The sequence below is a fragment of the Marmota flaviventris genome, chromosome 9, assembly GCF_047511675.1.
Source record: "Marmota flaviventris isolate mMarFla1 chromosome 9, mMarFla1.hap1, whole genome shotgun sequence".
Lineage (NCBI taxonomy): Eukaryota > Metazoa > Chordata > Mammalia > Rodentia > Sciuridae > Marmota > Marmota flaviventris.
The window spans coordinates 65,786,533-65,804,570 of NC_092506.1; the positions used below are offsets into that span (position 1 = coordinate 65,786,533).

The window sequence follows — 18,038 nt, forward strand, 5'->3', positions numbered from 1 at the left end:
TCTGGTGGCTCAATATTCAATACTAAAATAAACTGAACAATATTCCTATACATAAAATGCCATCCCCAAAAGCCTATGCCTACCTCTTAATTTGGTCAAGTAAATACTCAAAACAATTTACCAGCAATTCTTTCCCTAAATTTCCAAATTTTTCTCTCTGACACACATTACAATCATTTCTCATAATATCCTAAAAGCAACTTACTAAGGCATCCTACTTCACAATAACTATTTTCTTTAAAAACAAAAGTGTAAATACAATTTTATAATGAAATCACTACATTGGGAGCTCAATTTCCAAAGAAATTCTGCAGAAAGTCTTTGCATACAGTAATTAATCACTCCTATTTTACACTATTTTTTAATTAGCCTTTTATAAGCCAGTTTATTAAGAGTAGAGGAGATGCACACAACTAAGAAGAGATATTGACCCATACTATAACTGTGTGTATTAATGTGAGTCACTGATGACCATAACATCATACCGGTAATATTTTGAAGAACTTCCCACTTGGGCTCTTCCTAGCAATGTAAATATATTAACAAAACCTAATTCATTTCCATAGATAATTGAGGAGCGAATCTGCTTTCTTGGAAAGGAATCAGTTATTTGTTTTATACAATACCCAGTACCCAGTCCACTTTGGCCACCTAATACAAACCAAAAAGAAAAATATATATATATTTGGAAAGCGTTTCTCCTCCAGTCAAGGGCTGTTTCCAGATAAAAAAAACTCAGGGCACAACAAACAAGGCTTTTCTGAGGAGGGAAAATGTGCAGAAAAGGAAAAACACGGATCAGGAACAAATAGGAGTAAAGTGTTAGCGCTCAGTGCGAGGGCTGTAGGCAGCAGGCACAGCGCTGAGATGCTCCAGCAAAAGAACCAGCAGCAGCAGCAGGAAGTTTCAATGGGGCCGGGCAGAGCATGCGCTCTGCACCCGCGCGGTGGCCTTATGTGGAAGGAGCAGCACTTGCGAACACCAATAATAGACCAGCGGCACCAGAGAGAGAAACATGAGCAACAAGCACCTTCTTCAACTGTTTCCCCGCCGTCAGAGCCCCTCCTCCAGCCTACAGACTAACCACCCCACCCCACCCTGCAAATGGGAGGGCTACTTCTTCTTTCCCTAAAGCCCTGCTGCCGAGATTAAGGGGGAAGGGACTGGAAAAGTGAGGAGATGCTTTTCTATTATTTTGGGGGAGGTGGGTAGAGGAAGGAGGAAAACTATGGAGGAGAAATTAACCCTCTCCGCTCCAAATTGGAGAAGCTGAAACGACTTCATTCCCTCCTACGGGAGAATGGAAGAGAACATCCTCCACTGCGGGAGGAGCAGACCTCCCTACACGGAGGAAGGACTTGGGGGGTTAAACTAGACCTCCAGGGGAAGAGAAGGGGGATAAGCCGACTCTCTCGGGGGAGTTCCCACCAGAGGGAGGGAGAGTCGAGTGTTCGCCAGCCCCCACCAACTCAGGTGGAGGGAGATAAGGGGGCGCCCCGAGATATGGGCCCAGCCTCCCCAGAGACGGTCAGGAGAATTGGTGGGAGGAGGGGAGGAGGAGAAAAGCGCAAAGCTGGCCGGAACCTGCGCTCCCCTTCCCCCGCCACCTAGAGGGAGAAGGGGTGGGGAACCGGCCCCGCCGCAGGGGAGCAGTCCCAGGGGCGGCAGACCAGCACAATGACCCCTCCCCGCCCCCAGCCCACACCTAGCCCGCGACGCCCCCACCTCTGCTCCCCGCCGGGCGCAGTGGCCCCGGGAGGCCTCCGCCCCGCCTCCCCACTGCCCAGGACCCCCGGGGCTACGCGGAGAAGACGGACTGAGCGGAGCTGCGCCCCAAGAAGAGGACTGGGGCGCCGAGGCCCAGAATGTCTAAGAAGAGCGGAGAGAAGGAGCGCGCCAGGGCCGCTTCCCGCCGGGCGTTCGGGCCCCAGGCTTACCTTCTCCGTTGCCGACGTCCGGCGGCGGCGCCTGCAACACCCGCTCCAGCTCAGGGAACGGCAACTCCGGCAGGTCTAGCAGCGGCCCATAGCGCTCCAAGAAGGAGCAGACTACGGCGAAGTTGGGGCACGAACCCGGGCAACCCGGAGGAGCCATCGCCGCCGCCGCTGCCGCCGCCGTCGCCATTTTGAACTGGAGGATGGAGGAGGAGGCGGCGATGGGGGGGCGGGGGAGTTGGGGTGCCGAGGAATGGCAGGGCAGCCTTACGGACGACAGGAGGCGCTCTCGAGTGGACTCCCCTGCGGATCTGAGCGTCTCAGGGACGGCGCCGCGATCCCACAATACAACGGCGGCCCAGAGCAGTCGAGAACCAAGTCAGACAAGGGGACAGAGAGGCGCTCCGTGCCTTTCACTTTCCGCCCTCTTTCCGCCCCGTTCCCTCCCTCTACTTCTCCCCTCCCACTTGGGGTTTGCCACAGCCTCGTGTGACAGGGGGAATGAAAACAAGGGAAACGGGGCGGGGAGGCGGGCGCAAGTTGGAGGGGCGGGACTCTTAGGAACAGTGGCCAATAGAACTGAAGGGGCGGGGCTTCTGGTGCAGACAAGCTGAAGGCTTGAGAGCTGGGGAACCCCTGATCCAGAACTGCGGAGCTCCCCGAAGTGAAAGGTAAAGAAAGCACGGAGCCATCTCGGCAAGCAACTCTGAAAAGAGAGTCATTGCGTGAGTTTTGGAGGGAATCCGGTCACGAAATAGTGGGAGAAGTTGAGGAGAGAGAATGAGCGGAAAAAGAAGAATGTGGTTGGGAGGGGCAGTATTGTGGGAGGAGGTCCGGGAGAGCAAAGGTAGCAAGGTGTCATAATTATGGGTTGGGATGGAACCGTTGTAAGAAGTCTGTGAAAGTTGGCTGAGAGATATTGCTCTCTACCAGGGTATAAGAATCACCTTAGCTAGAAAAGCCATTCTGAGAGCTCTGCTGAGGGACCAGTGCCTAAGGGGACGGGACTCTGTGGGGACAGTAAGGAGTTGGGCCCTGCTAGGCGATGAGTCGAAGGCCCCCCAGACTCTACAGGGGAGTCAAAGTGCGAAGGCACGGGGCTCTGATGAGGTTATCAGGGGTTGAGGAACCAGGGTCTGAGGGGAAGAGGCCCTGTGGACCTAGGGTCGGAGGATAGGCTAGCATTCCACAAGAGAGAGAACGTGATAGGTGATGGTAGAACAGCAAAAAGTTTGTTAGAAGACAGGATACCAGTGACGTTCGTCCACGAAGAATCCCAGAGAAAAAACACCAAGAATGTAAAATGGAATGTGCAAGTGCAGGAGCTATATATAATACATCATGATTAGGAGGCGGAGGTTTGGATTCAGCCAAACTTGAAACTTACCAGGACCACTTTCTGACATCCTGAAATTTCTTCATTTCTTAGAACTTATGCAAAATGGGTGATAAAAGCACCTACATTTACAAGTTTACCAGGTAATTGACAGTAAAGTGATTAGCACGATGCCCTGGCATAGTTTAAGTACTTAAAAATATCCTCTGCTAGCCCAGCGCATGGCTATAATCCCAGAAACTGGGAAGACTGAAACAAGAGGATCTCAAGTTCGAGGCCAGACTTAGCCAGGCCCTCAGCAACAAAAACTAAAAAGGAAAGGGCATGTGGCTCAGTGGCTAATCATCCCTGGATTCAATTCAATCCTCAGTTTCTCCTGAAACTCTCTCTCTCTCTCTCTCTCTCTCTCTCTCTATATATATATATATATATATATATATATATATATATATATATATATATCCTCCTAAAACTATATATAGTTTTAGGAGGGAGGAAAATATATATAGTTTGTTTATATATACATAGAGAGAGTCGTTGTTGTTACCAAAGGAAGGTGTATAACTTGACTAAATTCAGCTCTATTTATTTTGTCTACAACATATTATCTTAAGGCAAAATTTTCAGAGCACATTTAAAACTTACATAGCATCTACTTCCTAAACGTAAAATTTAAAGCAAGATACAACTCAAACCACATAAAATAGTAGAATCTGTGACTTAATCAGTGCCGGGCACTGTGGTGTACATCTATAATCTCAGTGTCTCCAGAAGGCTGAGGCAGAAGGATCTGTGACTTAAAGGAATATAAAGAAATACATTGGCAAATTATTATTTCAAAACTATGGGAAATGGTTGCACAGTTAATTTTGTTCTGCATTTCCAGGTCAAAAAAAAAAAAGGGAGGGGGAAGGAAAAACCATAATTACATCATTGTCATTATCTAAAGAAAGAAATATTTAGTCAGACAGTACTCTTGTAATCCCAGTGGCTCAGGAGGCTGAGGCAGGAGGATTGGGAGTTCAAAGCCAGCCTCAGCAAAAGGGAGGCACTAAGCAACTAGGTGAGACCCTCTCTCCAAATAAAATACAAAATAAGGCTGGGGATGTGGCTCAGTGGCCAAGTGGCCCTGAGTTCAATGCCTGGTACCCCCCCCCCCAAAAAAAAAAAATAGAGACAAAGAGAAGAGAAGAAAATCCATAAGAGAAATTTATTACCTAAAATAATGATTCTTAATATATAAAATATATAAAACATATACATATATATATATATATATGTATATATATATTAGTAATACATAAAACCTCTTCAAAGGAAAAAATTCTTTTGAAACTGGGCACATATTTCTGAAATTTCCAATTTAAAAAATGCTGATGTACGAAACTAAAGTCTAAACAACCATGTGCATATACTTAATGCTACTGAAGTATATATATTTATATACTTACAAGTAAGTATATAAACTTACTTAAATGGTAAGTTTTATGTTATATGTATATTTTACCACAATAAAAAAAGTTTAAAAAAACAAGGAAAAGCCTTACTTTCAGAAACTGGTTGTGAATTATAAGTGCTAAAATATTGTTTTAAAGCAATTACTGAACTGAAACACAAAATTAAAACATTTTGATAAACTCTCAAAGTGAAAAGTATATTAGACCTGAGGATCTGAAGGCCCCAGTTTAAGAAAAATCTGACTCAGAAACAGGTGTTTTGTGGAAAGATACCTCCAGAAAAACAAGAACAAACAAAAAACTCCTCATAATCATTACCTAATGTACCTGAAGTAAAAGCCAGATACATAATATTGTAAAATTAAATCATATTTTGTGAAGGAATTTCTGTGGAAAGAACTTTCCAACCAAAGAGAATATTTTAATTACATATCATTATATTAACCTTAACCAAATTTCTGCCTTTACTGTCAACACCTCCTCCCCTAAGTTTCTAAAAAAGAAAAGATTTATTACTATAGTTTTCTTTTCTCTCTGCTCACACTGCTATTCAAAGGGGAACTAATAAGTCTAGAGTTTTAACCTTTTCTAGTCCAAAGTGGCTTGGGAACAAAGTCCTTGGGTGTCAGAAAGTATATACACCCAAAAGATAAGAGATGTTTTACTATGAAACAAGGTTTAGGTCATGCCTTCACAAAGTCTGTTCTTGAAAAGGAAATAAAGAATACTCATCCATAATATTACCTACCATCTCTTACCTTTCTAGGCTAAAAGAAATAGCGGGTCACAGAAGTCTAATTCCAATTTATGTAATTAAATAACTGATTTATATTTATCAAACTTGAATGTAAATCTAAAAAAAGTAGCTGCTTTTTAAATACAATATGTTGCTATTTCTATGAAAAGGCCTTTAAATAAGCATCAGATTACTCAACTTTATTTTTGAATAAGAAATTTGTTAAGATAGTTCAAATTTCACACTCTTTTAAGGAAAAAAATTCCACTTAAAATTAATGGTTATTCAAAAGACCAAAGTCAAAAACAACGCAAACATTTATCCACAGAAAAGTTTATAAATTATTATATTCCTGTAATAGACTACTACACATACTGATACACACTGTTGACAAATACTAATACAAAGGTACATCTCCACAATTTGTTGAGTGAAGGAAGACAGAAAAGAGGTACCATACAATTCCATCAATGTGGAAGTCAAATTAATCTATGGAAATAGAAATTAAAATAGTGGTTTCCTTTGAGTTTGGAAGGGAATGTCTAGAAAGGGCACAAGGAAGACTTTGTAGATACCTTTTTATTTTAATTGGCAAGTTTGTCAAAATTCATTGAACTATAAACAATATCTGTACATCAAAGTAAATGTTGTTATGCCTCAATATTAAAATTGGTTTACCAATATTAAAATGGTTTACCCCTATGTATTTCCAAATAGCATTGGTAGCCATCAACCTTTCATCAGAACAATTTATACATTTTTTTTTGTCTTTGGTTCTGACGAATGAATTTGGAGTCTTATTTATATTAAACACACACTGTACCATTGAGCTATACACCAAGCCCCAATTTATATGTATGTTATCTTTGCATTTGTTACATAATTTTTATTTACAGATACTGTAAGCTTGGTAAATTGTATATTGAGGTGATTAATTTCAGTTGTGGAGCCAGTTTGGGGAATTCCTAATTCATAGTGAACTAATTAGTTTAAAATTTACTTTCAAAAAAAAAAAAAAGTTAAGTGTAGCCCTGTGAGGTGGCACACGCCTGTAATCCCAGCGGCTTGGGAGATAGAGGCAGGAGGATCTGGAGTTCAAAGCCAGCCTCAGCAATTTAGCGAAGCACTAAGCAACTCAGTAAGACCCTGACTCTAATAAAATACAAAATAGGTCTGAGGATGTGGCTCAGTGGTCGAGAGCCCCTGAGTTCAATCCCTGATATCCCCCGCAAAAAAAAGTTAAAGAGTACGCTAGGGTTATAGCTCAGGGGTAGAGGGCTTGCTTAGCACATATGAGGCACTGGGTTCAATCCTTAGCACCACCTAAAAATAAATAAATAAAGGTATTGTGTCCAACTACAACTAAAAATATATACATATTTTTTAAAAAAGACTTTCCTTGAAGATAGAGACATACTGTAACAATTTTTGCTCCAGAGTTAGCAGACTATCAATACTTTTTACTAAGTACTTGCCAAATTCCACAATTGTTTGAACCACTTTCTTAAAATACGCATCTTTAATATATATATGTAAACTGTTTCTGTTTCTCTGAAGAACCCTAATATAAGCACCTTTTAGTTGTTTAATTTACTAGCTGTCTTGGTCCTTTTTCTGTTGCTATAACAGAATATCTGTGACTGACTAATTTATAACAAGAAAGAGTTTATTTGGTCTCATGGTTCTGGAAGTCCAAAAGTTTGGTAGTGGCAACTGCTTAGCACCTGGTGCAAGCTACATGATGCTCCATGTATGGTGAAAAAGTAGAAAAGGAATCCAGTGCCGGGCACTGTGGTGTACATCTATAATCTCAGTGTCTCCAGAAGGCTGAGGCAGAAGGATCTCAAGTTCAAAGCCAACCTCAGCAACAGCAAGGTACTAAGCAACTAAGTGAGACCCTGTCTCTAAATAAAATACAAAATAGGGCTGGGGATGTGGCTTGTGATCAAGTGCCCCTGAGTTCAATCCCTGCTACTCTCCCCCCAAAAAAGGAAGAGGAATCCAGCATTTGCTAAAAGAAAGGGCGGGAACAAGGAGCTGACTTTTTTTTGTAGCAACCCACACTTAGAAGAACTTAACCATCTCACAACAAAGACTCCATCCATCTTAAAGGCCCTCCCTCCCAATACCTCTGTGTTGACAACCAGATTTCAATATGAATTTTAGCAGGGACAAACCACATTCAAACTATAAGTACAATGATAGAATTTCCATTTAATTCTTAGTTGAAATGTCTCTTTATTAAGATTCTATATTCATTTAGTCATTGACATAATGTATAAAAAATTCTTTATATATATATATATTATTTCCTTTATAATAGTTTCCTTGAAATCTTTACTAAACCACTTATCTGATAACACTTAGATACAGTTTCAGTTGACTGAGTATGGGTAACATTTCTTGGTTTCTTTGCGTATATTATAATTTTTGTTAGAAATTGGACATTTTATTTTTTTTTTTTTTATATTTTTGTTGTAGATGAGAACAATACTTTTATTTAATTTTATGTGGTGCTGAGGATCGAACCCAGTACCTCATAACTGTGAGGCAAGCGCTCTACCCCTGAGCTACAACCCCAGCCCAGAAATTGGACATTTTAGAAGTATTGTAGGAAGTCTTGAAAGTTGTTGTTATTTGTGTGTTCAGTCATGTGCCTAAGATACTAAATATCTTAGTCTGTTTTGTACTGCTACAACAAAATAACTGAGTCGGGATATTTATAACAAACACAAATTTATTTCACACAGTTCTGGAGGTTGTAAAATCCAAAATCAAGGGACCAGCATCTACAAGGATTTTCATACTTCATCATCTTATGGGAGAAAGCACCACGTGATAGAAGGGCAAAGAGAGGGCAAGAGGGAGAGAAATAAAATTGAGCCAAACTCATCTCTTTATATAGAACCTACCCCTGTGATAATAAACCCACTTCTCCAATAATGGCAATCCATGAGGACAAAAGCTAATCACTTCTTAAAGGTCCTAATCAGAGCCAAATAGCTTATTTAAAAGTCCCACCTCTTAATACTGCTACAATGGCAATTAAATTTCTATAATGTTTTTGAGAGAATGACATTCAAACCATAGCACAAAATCTGTGAATTTTATCTCCCATACTGTATATTGCCACTGAAATATCCATTCAGATTTTTTTTGTTGTTTGTATTTTTAAGCCTGGTTTTCCAGGAGTCTTTGTCATGTCTATATAACTTAGTGTTCAGCCGATCAGATTAGTTCAAGATTTTACTAAAACACCAAAAAAAAAAAAAAACAGCCCAGCACCATGGCACATTCCTATAATCCCAGTGACTTGGGAGACTGTTAGAGGATCACAAGTTTGAGCCCAGTCTGGGCAACTTAGTAAGACCCTGCCTCAAAATTAAAATTCAAAAAGGCAGGGATTGTAGCTCAGTAGTAAAGTAACCCTAGGTTCCTTCCCATTAAATGATTGATTGATTAATTAATTAATTAGTTCAACATCTTAAGCCAGTAAGACTTTCATGCTCTGTTGATGGATCATTGTGTGTACTGGGGAGTTAATTAAAAATTCCACCTGTTTTCACTGGCCCTTTTGAGTCTTGCTTCTTCCCTGTGCATTTGATCAGGCTCCATCAACCTGGAATGTTGGAGTGAATTAGGCCTACCCTTTGATGTGTAAGCTCATAGCTTCTGGTCCACTTGGAATATGTGAAGAGTTTATAAAGTCCTCTGTGACTATGTCACCTTTGAGAAATTCTTAAATCCCTGCCCAGGCTTCCAGTCCATTTTCAACTGGTAATGATCCAAATCATGAAGCTTCCTTTGACAGTCAAGCAAGGTTGTTTGTTTTCAAACATTTCAATCTACTTAAACGTCAATGGCAACAGTACTAGAATAAGGGAATGGCCATAGTACCAGACAAGAACAAAAACAAAACAAAACCTTGCTGTTCTTACCTGAATTTTAGTGGTTTTCATGAGCACTTTTTACTTATCTCACAGAATGCTTTTAGTTTTAATTCGAGAGTGGCAAATGGTTACTTGGGTGTTGTGGGTTTGTTTTTTTGTTTTGTTTTTCAGCTATATAGCTTTTTGTGGGGGGGGACACATCTGCCTCTTCACTTCATCATGCTGAAGTAAATTTACACCTTTTAATTTTTTCTCTCAAAAATATGAGGGGGGCTGGGGTTGTCATCCAGCGATAGAGAACTCACCTAGCACATGAGAGGCCCTGTGTTCTATCCTCAGCACCATATAAAAAAATAAATAAATAAGGGTATTGTGTCCAACTACAACTAAAAAAAAATTTTATATATATATATATATCTCATGAGGATTCCCTTGGTAATCTAAGAAGTAATTACAGTATCTGGTTTCTATGCTTGGATGATTTGATTCAGGATCCCAACTCTTCAGCCTTATTGAGAAGAAGTGACAACCACATAAGAAATACTCCTTAAATCATAGAGAAGTCGGATTTACTATGTTTGTATTTTGGAGCTGTTTGAACTTTATAACTGACTTAGTATATTTTTCTTATAATTTCAGATTTAGCTCAGTTCCCTATGTCTTCACCTGAAATTTCTTCCCTTTCATGGGGGCAAATGAAAGTGCAAGGCTCTGTCATAACCTATAAGGATTGCAAAGTATGGCCAGGAGGCAGTCGGGCTTGGGATTGGAGAGAAACAGGAACTGAGGTAAGATATTAGTGTTTGATTGACACTACATGAGACCAAACAAGTGATTTCCAACCTTCTTACCCATATCAACCAAATGAAAATCACTCTTTCTTTCTCTTTCTCTTATAATACAGTTCATACCACTATGTTTACATTTTTTTGGTGGGGGGCACTGGGAATTGAACCTGGGGACTAAATCAGTTATAAATTAAAGTTGAAGTGTACAATTCAAAAGACGTTTTATATATATCACCATAACCATTAGCAATCAGTGCCCATTACTTCCTCCCTCCAATTCCTGGCAATGACTTACCTACTTTTTATTGTTATAGGTGTACTATTCTGAACATTTCATATAAATGGTATCATTCAATTCTCTTAGGTATATATGTAGGGGTAGAATTTATAGATCATGTGGTAACTCTTCATTTAACCTTTTGAGGAACTGCCAGAACAACTTCCAAAGATAGCTGTACCATTTTACATTTCTACCAATAGTATATGAGGCCTCCAGTTTTTTCACACCCTCTTCACCACAGGTTTTTTAATTTTTTTTAATAGCCATCTTATTGGGTGAACAGTGTTACCCCTGTGGTTTTGATTTGTATTTCCCTACTATTGCATTTTCTTTAATATTTTCAATGTGCCCTGCCAAAAGTCGACCCTCCTTTCCATGAGCAGAAGTTGGGTGTAAGAATGGAGCCTCTACTCACCTGTGACAGCCTCACCAACAAAAAGCTGGAGGCAGGGTGAGAAACACTCAGATCTTGCTGGCCCCAGGAAGAAAGTCTTCCAGCTGGATGCTGAGGGGGAAAGAACCCTGTGTACTTGGCTGCAGCAGTCTATAGTAGAGTATCTTGATGAACAGGGAGAAGGTGGTGGGCAGGAGTGGAGGCAGCAATTTTGATTTAAGTACCACATATTCTCACTTTATTCCAAATGTCTCTGTCAGTTCAGGCTACTGTAACATATTGGCACAGACTGAAGCCCTAAACAATCAACATTTATTTCTCATAGTTCTGGAGCCTCAGAGTGTGAGATCAGGAAGCCAGCACAGCAGGGGTCTGGTGAGGGCTCTCATTCAGGTTTCAAATAGCTGACTTCTCTTTGGATCCTCACGTGATAGAAACAGAGTTAACTAGCTCTCTGGCTTTTTCTTTCTTTTTTCTTTCCCTTTTGTGTGCCTGTGTTTTGTTTTTTGCAGTACTGAGGATTGAACCCAGGGGTGTTGTGCCACTGAGCTATATCCATAACCCTTTTTATTTTTTAAAATTATTTTTAAAATATTTTGTTAGTTGTTGGTGGACCTTTATTTATTTTTATGTGGTGCTGAGAATCGAACCCAGTGCCTCACACATGCTAGACAAGCACTCTACCACTGAGTGACAACCCCAGCCCTTATTTTTTATTTTGAGACAGACTAGCCCTAAATTATCCAGGCTGGCCTTGAACTTGCAATCTTCCAGCATCGTCCTCCCAAGTTGCTGGGGTTATAGGCATGTACCACCACTCAAAGTCTGGCTTCTTTTTCTTTCTTTCTTTTTTTTTTCTCTTCTTTTTTTTTTGGGGGGGGGGTGGGAGCAGTACCAAGGATTGAACTCCTCAGGAGTACTCGACCACTGAGCCACATCACCAACCTATTTTTGTATTTTATTTAGAGACAGGCTCTTACTGAGTTTTTTTACGCCTCACTGTTGCTGAAGTTGGTTTTGAACTCTCGATCTTCCTGCCTCAGCCTCCTGAGCTGCTGGGATTACAGGCATGTGCCACTGAACCTGGCTGGTTTATTTTTCTTATAAGGGCATGAATCACATTCATGAGGGAGCCACTGTCATGATTTAATTACCTCCTATTGGCCCCATCTCTATGATTTTGTAGAGATACACATTCAGTTCTTCCAGAAAATGTGTATAGATTTTCTTGGATAGGTGTTTCTTCATTTGGTGTTTGTCCTTGGGGTCCTTTCTTTCTTTTCTTTTCTTTTCTCTTTTTAAATGCTAACAGCCATCTTACAAGATAAGTTTTGGTTTCCTGTACTTGTACTTTCTGTACTTTTATAACGCACCCCAGTTAGTGACCTACCCCATGGTACCATAACCCTAAGCCAATCCCAGAAGGACATGACCCCTTGACTCTGTAAATCCCCCATGGTGCCATCTAAGCCAATCCCATGCATTCCCCACCCACCTAGCTCTGACACAAGCATCCTCAGCCTATCTCATGGCACCACAACTACAGCTCCAAACCCCTATCACACAAAAGCTGAACACTGGAACATCTCGGGGCCTCTCTCCATCTATGGAGAAATGTGCCTTTATTTGTCAGCTCTGACAAATAAACTCTTGTGTTTATCTCTGCCTGGTCTCCGTCTCATTTCTCACTCGCCTGTCTCCCCATTCCTTGCTTTCCTTTCATTCTTGGTACCAGGGATTAAATCCAGGTACCAGCTCTATCACTGAGCTACATCCCCAGTACTTTTAAAAAATTTTTTATTTTGAGACACAGTCTTACTAAGTTGCTTAGGGCCTCACAAAGTTGCTAAGGCTACCCTCAAACTTGTGATCCTCCTACCTCAGTCTCCAAAGTTACTAGGATTACAAGTGTGCACCTTCATGCCCAATTGCTCTTAGAGTCATTTCTAGAGGCTTTGAATTATTGTGTTCTTCTTGTTGTCATTGTTATTGTGAGGCTTTTGGTCTTTATTTTGTTGACTTTAATAATTTTCACTTAGGAGTGGCTCAGGGGAGCTCCTCATGATGTAATGATGGATCTTTTCATTTTTTGAAGGAATGTGTGTGTGTGTGCGCGCGCACATAGACTGGGAATTGAACATAGGGCCTCACGTATGCATAGCTCATGCTATTCCATTAAACTACACCCCATGCCAGATAATTTTTTATTATATGAAAATCTTGATTGACATTCATTTTCATTCAGCACTTTGATATGTCATCCCACTGATTTTTAGGCTCATTAGTTTCTAATAAGAAATCAACTGCTGATATAATCGAAAATCCCTTGGACTTAATGGGTCACTTTGTTCTTCCTGCTCTCAAAACTCTTGTTTTTTAGCCAGGTACGGTGGCACATGCCAATAATCCCTGCAGTTTAGGAAGCTGAGGCAGGAGGATTGCAAGTTCCAAGTCAGCCTCAGCAAAAGCGAGATGCTAAGCAACTCAGTGAGACCTTGTCTCTAAATAAAATACAAAATAGGGATGGGGATGTGGCTAGCAGCCGAGTGCCCCTGAGTTCAATCCCTAGTACAAAAAAAAAAAAAAAAAAAAGTCTGTTTTTAGCCTTCAGTAATCTATGATATGTTAAAGTCTGGATCTCTTTGGGTTTATCATACTTGAAATTTATTAAGTTCATGGATAGGTAGATTATTATTTTCATGAAATTTAGGAAGTTTTCAGCTATTATTTCATCACATAGTCTTTTGCCCCTTTTCTCTATCCTGTGACTCCCATTATATTAGTGTGCTTTATAGTGTCCTACAGCACTCTGAGGCTCTGTTCATTACCTTCATTCTTTTTTCTTTCTTTTGCTTCATACTTAATCATCTTGACTTACTTTTAGTTTTCATGATCTTATCTGTTATTGAGCCACCTGTGTGAGATTTATTTTAGTTATTGTACTTTTCAAATGTAAAGTTGGTTATTTTTATTTCATTTATGTATTCATTTGGTCATAAATACATACATAATATACTGTAGATTGATCCCAGGGGTGCTTTACCACTGTATTACATTCACAGTCCTTTTTATTCTTTATTTTGAGACAGGGTCTAAGTTGCTGAGGCTGGCACTAAACTTTTAATCCTCCCGCCTCAGCCTCCTAAGTCACTGGGATTACAGATATATGCCACTATGCTCAGTGAGTTTGGTTATTTTTAATAATTTATTTTTCTTCATGGATGTTCTACTTTATATACTTTGGATGTGGCTTTCTTTAGTTCTTTCTACATATTTAAAATGGGGGATTTAGGAGGCTGGGTTGAGGCTCAGTGGTAGAGCACTTGCCTAACATGTGTGAGGCATTGGGTTCGATCATCAGCATCACAAAATACAATGACATTATAAAAAATAAAATAGGGGAATTGGGCTAGGGATATAGCTCAGTAGTAAAGAGAGAGCTGACCTCTTGTGTATGAGGGCTAGTGTTTGATCTTCAGCACTGCAATAAATAAAAATAAAAATAAATAAAATATGACAAAATAAAATATTTGATTTATAGTTTTTATCTAGGTAAATCCAACATCTGGGCTTCCTTGGGCACTATTTTCTATTAATTGCTTTTTCCCTTTCTGTGGACCTGCCATTACTTTTTCTTCCTTTCTCTTTCTCACTCCCTTACTCCCTCCCTCCCTTCCTTCCTTCATATTTCTTGTAGTTATTTCTTTGTGAGAACTGGCCATTTTATATAACATAATGTGGCAACTCTGGAAGTCAACTCCCTATCTCCTTCCTGGGTTTTGTTGCTGTTTGTTGTTATTTGTTCTGATCTCATTCTGTAAAGGCTGTATTCTTTGTCATATGTAGCTGTTGAAGTTAGCTCAGTCACCTTAATGAAGAGGTAACATTATGACAGTGGTTTCCTCACACACCTGGAGCTTACCACTTTCTTTTCTCATTATTTCTTCTTATAATTCAAATCTTTGAGATGACTTTCTTTCTTTTTGAATCAATATTCTTCAGAAATTCCCTTAATGAGATCTCTCAGTGATCTCTCTCAATTTTTGCCTAAAAGGTCTAATATTTTAATTCTAATTTTCATTGGTATTCCAAGTTGGCAAGATTTTTTTCAGCAGATTGTGGGAATCCTGAATGGTCTAACTATACCTTTCTTTGAGATCTTGCCAACAGCGATTTGGAGTTGTGTCTTCTAAGCATCCTCTATTACTCTTTTTTTTTGGGCGGTGAGGGGAGTAGGTACCCTCTTATAGCACTTAACCACTGAGCCACATTTCTGGCTCTTTTTAATATTTTATTTAGAGATAGGGACTTGCTAAGTTGCTTAGGGCCTTGCTAAATTGTTGAGGCTAGCTTTGATCTTGTGATCCTCCTGCTTTAGCCTCCTCAGTCACTGAGCTTATAGGTATACGCCACTGCTTCAGGCTGGTATCACTTTAATTTCTTGGCTGAGGGTGTCCTAGATCTGGTTGATAATGTAAATTTTTAAAAAATGCCTATTTTTTAGTTATAGGCGGACACAATATCTTTATTTTATTTTTATGTGGTGCTGAAGATCAAACCCAGGGCCTCATACATGGTAAGCAAGTGCTCTATCTCTGAGCCGCAACCCCAGTCCTGATAATGTAAATGTGAGCCCTTAACTGCTGTGTAGACAGATTTGTGGTTATAAGTTTTCAGGTAAGACTCTGACATCTCCCACCTCCACCCCACACCTCCCTACTCCCATCTTCCCCTAGATCCCAGGCAGAACCAGACAGCTTTTTTGTCTTTTTTCTTTGCTAATGGGTAGATTTGGAGGATCAATCCTTTCACTGGAGACAGACTTATGCAGGCTATTTTGAGAGGGATAGCTGGGTCTAATGGTGGTTCCATTTCCAGATTTCCAAGGAATCTCCATACTGCTTTCCATTTTGGCTATACCAACTTGCAGTCCCACCAGCAGTGTATGAGTGTACTTTTTTCCCCACATCCTCTCAAACACTTATTGTTGTTTGTCTTCATAATAGCTGCCATGCTGACTGGAGTGAGATGATATCTTAGAGTAGTTTTGATTTGCAAATACCTCTCCTGGGACTATACCCAAAGGACTTAAAAACAGCATACTACAGGGACTCAGCCACATCAATGTTTATAGCAGCACAATTCACAATAGCTAAACTGTGGAGCCAACCTAGATGTCCTTCAGTGGATGAATGGATTAAAAAAATGTGGCATATATACATAATGGAATATTACTCAGCATTAAAAGAGAATAAAATCATGGCAGTTGCAGGTAAATGGATGGAGCTGGAGAATATAATGCTAAGCGAAGTTAGCCAATCCCAAAAAAACAAATGCCGAATGTTTTCTCTGATGTAAGGAGGCTGACTCATAGTGGGATAGGGAGCGGGAACAGGGGAGGATGAGATGAATTCTAGATAGGGAAGAAGGGTAGGAAGGAAAGGGAGGGGGCAGGGGATTAGCAAGGATGGTGGAATGTGATGGACATCATTATCTGAAGTACATGTATGAAGACTCGAATTGGGTGTCAACATACTTTATATATAAACAGATATGAAAAACTGTGGTATATTTGTGTAATAAGAATTCTAATGCAAAAAAAGCAAAGTACATGTATAAAGGCATGAATTGGTGTGAACATACTCTATATATAAAGATATGAAAAATTGTACTCTATATTTTTTTTAAAAATCAATAAAACTAAAAAAAAAAAGGCTATTTTGGGGCTGGGGTTGTGGCGCAGTGGCAGAGCGCTTGTCACACATGTGAGGCACTAGATTTCATCCTCAGCACCCCATGAAAATAAATAAACAAAATAAAGATATTGTGTCCATCTATAACTAAAAAACCATTTTTTAAAAGAAGGTTATTTTGCAAGATTGGAAGGGATATTTCAATTCTAACCTCCCATCTTCCTCAAGACTTTTTTCCTAATCTCAAATGGGAGTTAAAACACAAGAGTCTGAAGCCAGGTGTGGTGATACACACCTGTAATCCCAGCAGTTTAGAAGGCTGTGACAGGAGGATCACAAGTTCAAGGCCAGCTTCAATGACTTAGCAAGGTCCTAAACAAATGAGTGAGACCCTATCTCAAAATATGAAATCAAGTGGGGGCTGGGATATAGCTCAGTTGATTGAGTGCTTGCCTCACATGTGCAAGGCCCTGGGTTCAATGCCCAGCACTGCCCCCTCCAAAAAAAAAAAAAAAAATATATATATATATATATATGTATACATACACACAAACACACACACACACACACATGTACATAAATAAATAAATTAAAAAGTGGCTGGGGATGTAGCTCAGTGATAAATTGCCCCTGAGTTAGATCCCCAGTCCCCCACACCCCATATGTAAGGCTCTGAGAATGGGAAATGCCCCAAGGTAACTTCAATATCAGTTCACCATTTTTATTCAGCGTTTAGGAATTTCCCTTTCTTTTTATAAGTTCAGCTATGCATGTTTATTTTTATTTTATTTTTTTTAAAGAGAGAGTGAGAGTGAGAGAGAGAGAGAATTTTTTAATATTTATTTTTTAGTTTTCAGCGGACACAACATCTTTGTTTGTATGTGGTGCTAAGGATCGAACCCAGGGCCACACGCACGCATGCCCGGCGAGCGCGCTACCGCTTGAGCCACATCCCCAGCCCAGCATGTTTATTTTTATCCAGCATTTGAAGGCATTTTGTTTAAAGGACTTTCTTAGGTTGTATACTCTATCATATTGTTTTGAAGAATAACAGTTATCCCTAATCAGTTAACAAAAAATCCCCAGCATATATGCTCTCTTTATTTTTTGATTGTGAACTACAAGCCCTTATTGATTGGATATTGACAACTAGTTGTTGGTTAGTTACACCATGGATCATAAAGGAAGGAATACTCTGAATTGGTAAAAAACACTGAAAAGGCATATTAGATATAGCAAGGATGAAATGAGAGAAGACTGGGGTCTGGGTGTGGTAGCTCAGCAGTACAGTGCTTGCCTAGCTTGCTCAAGGCGCTGGGTTCATTTCCTAGAACCCCCCTACCCACCCCAAAAAAGAATTGGAATGACGGAAGAATGAGGAATAATCAGACTTGGGACCTACTTGAACCAGATGGCTCCATTGGAGTATTTGAAAAGTGAAACTAGAGAGGTACAAGAGTAGGTAGTATATGGTTGACAGAGGTCCTAGACATGGAGAGCTGAATTTATATTTTATATAGTAAACAAGTC

At 40.0% G+C, this 18,038-nt stretch overlaps 2 protein-coding genes across 4 annotated transcripts in view; one reads left to right on the top strand and one right to left on the bottom strand.

The window, feature by feature from the left end:
- Positions 1–2,139, bottom strand: part of Rsf1 (remodeling and spacing factor 1) — a 171,819-nt gene extending 169,680 nt beyond the window's left edge. For both annotated transcript variants that reach the window (XM_071616522.1, XM_027942581.2), the window contains exon 1: positions 1,938–2,139. In XM_071616522.1, coding sequence (XP_071472623.1) covers positions 1,938–2,124 — 187 coding nt within the window. In that variant the 5' untranslated portion in view covers positions 2,125–2,139. The remainder of the gene's footprint in view (positions 1–1,937) is intronic.
- Positions 2,140–2,521: 382 nt separating this feature from the next.
- Positions 2,522–18,038, top strand: part of Aamdc (adipogenesis associated Mth938 domain containing) — a 30,520-nt gene continuing 15,003 nt past the window's right edge. Inside the window, exons 1-2 of one of the 2 annotated variants that reach the window (XM_027942639.2) lie at positions 2,522–2,605; positions 9,993–10,141. In XM_027942639.2, the coding sequence (XP_027798440.1) occupies positions 10,010–10,141 (132 nt within the window). In that variant the 5' untranslated portion in view covers positions 2,522–2,605; positions 9,993–10,009. Of the gene's footprint in view, positions 2,660–9,992; positions 10,142–18,038 lie in introns of both variants that reach the window. The other variant, XM_027942638.3, reaches the window with a different exon arrangement.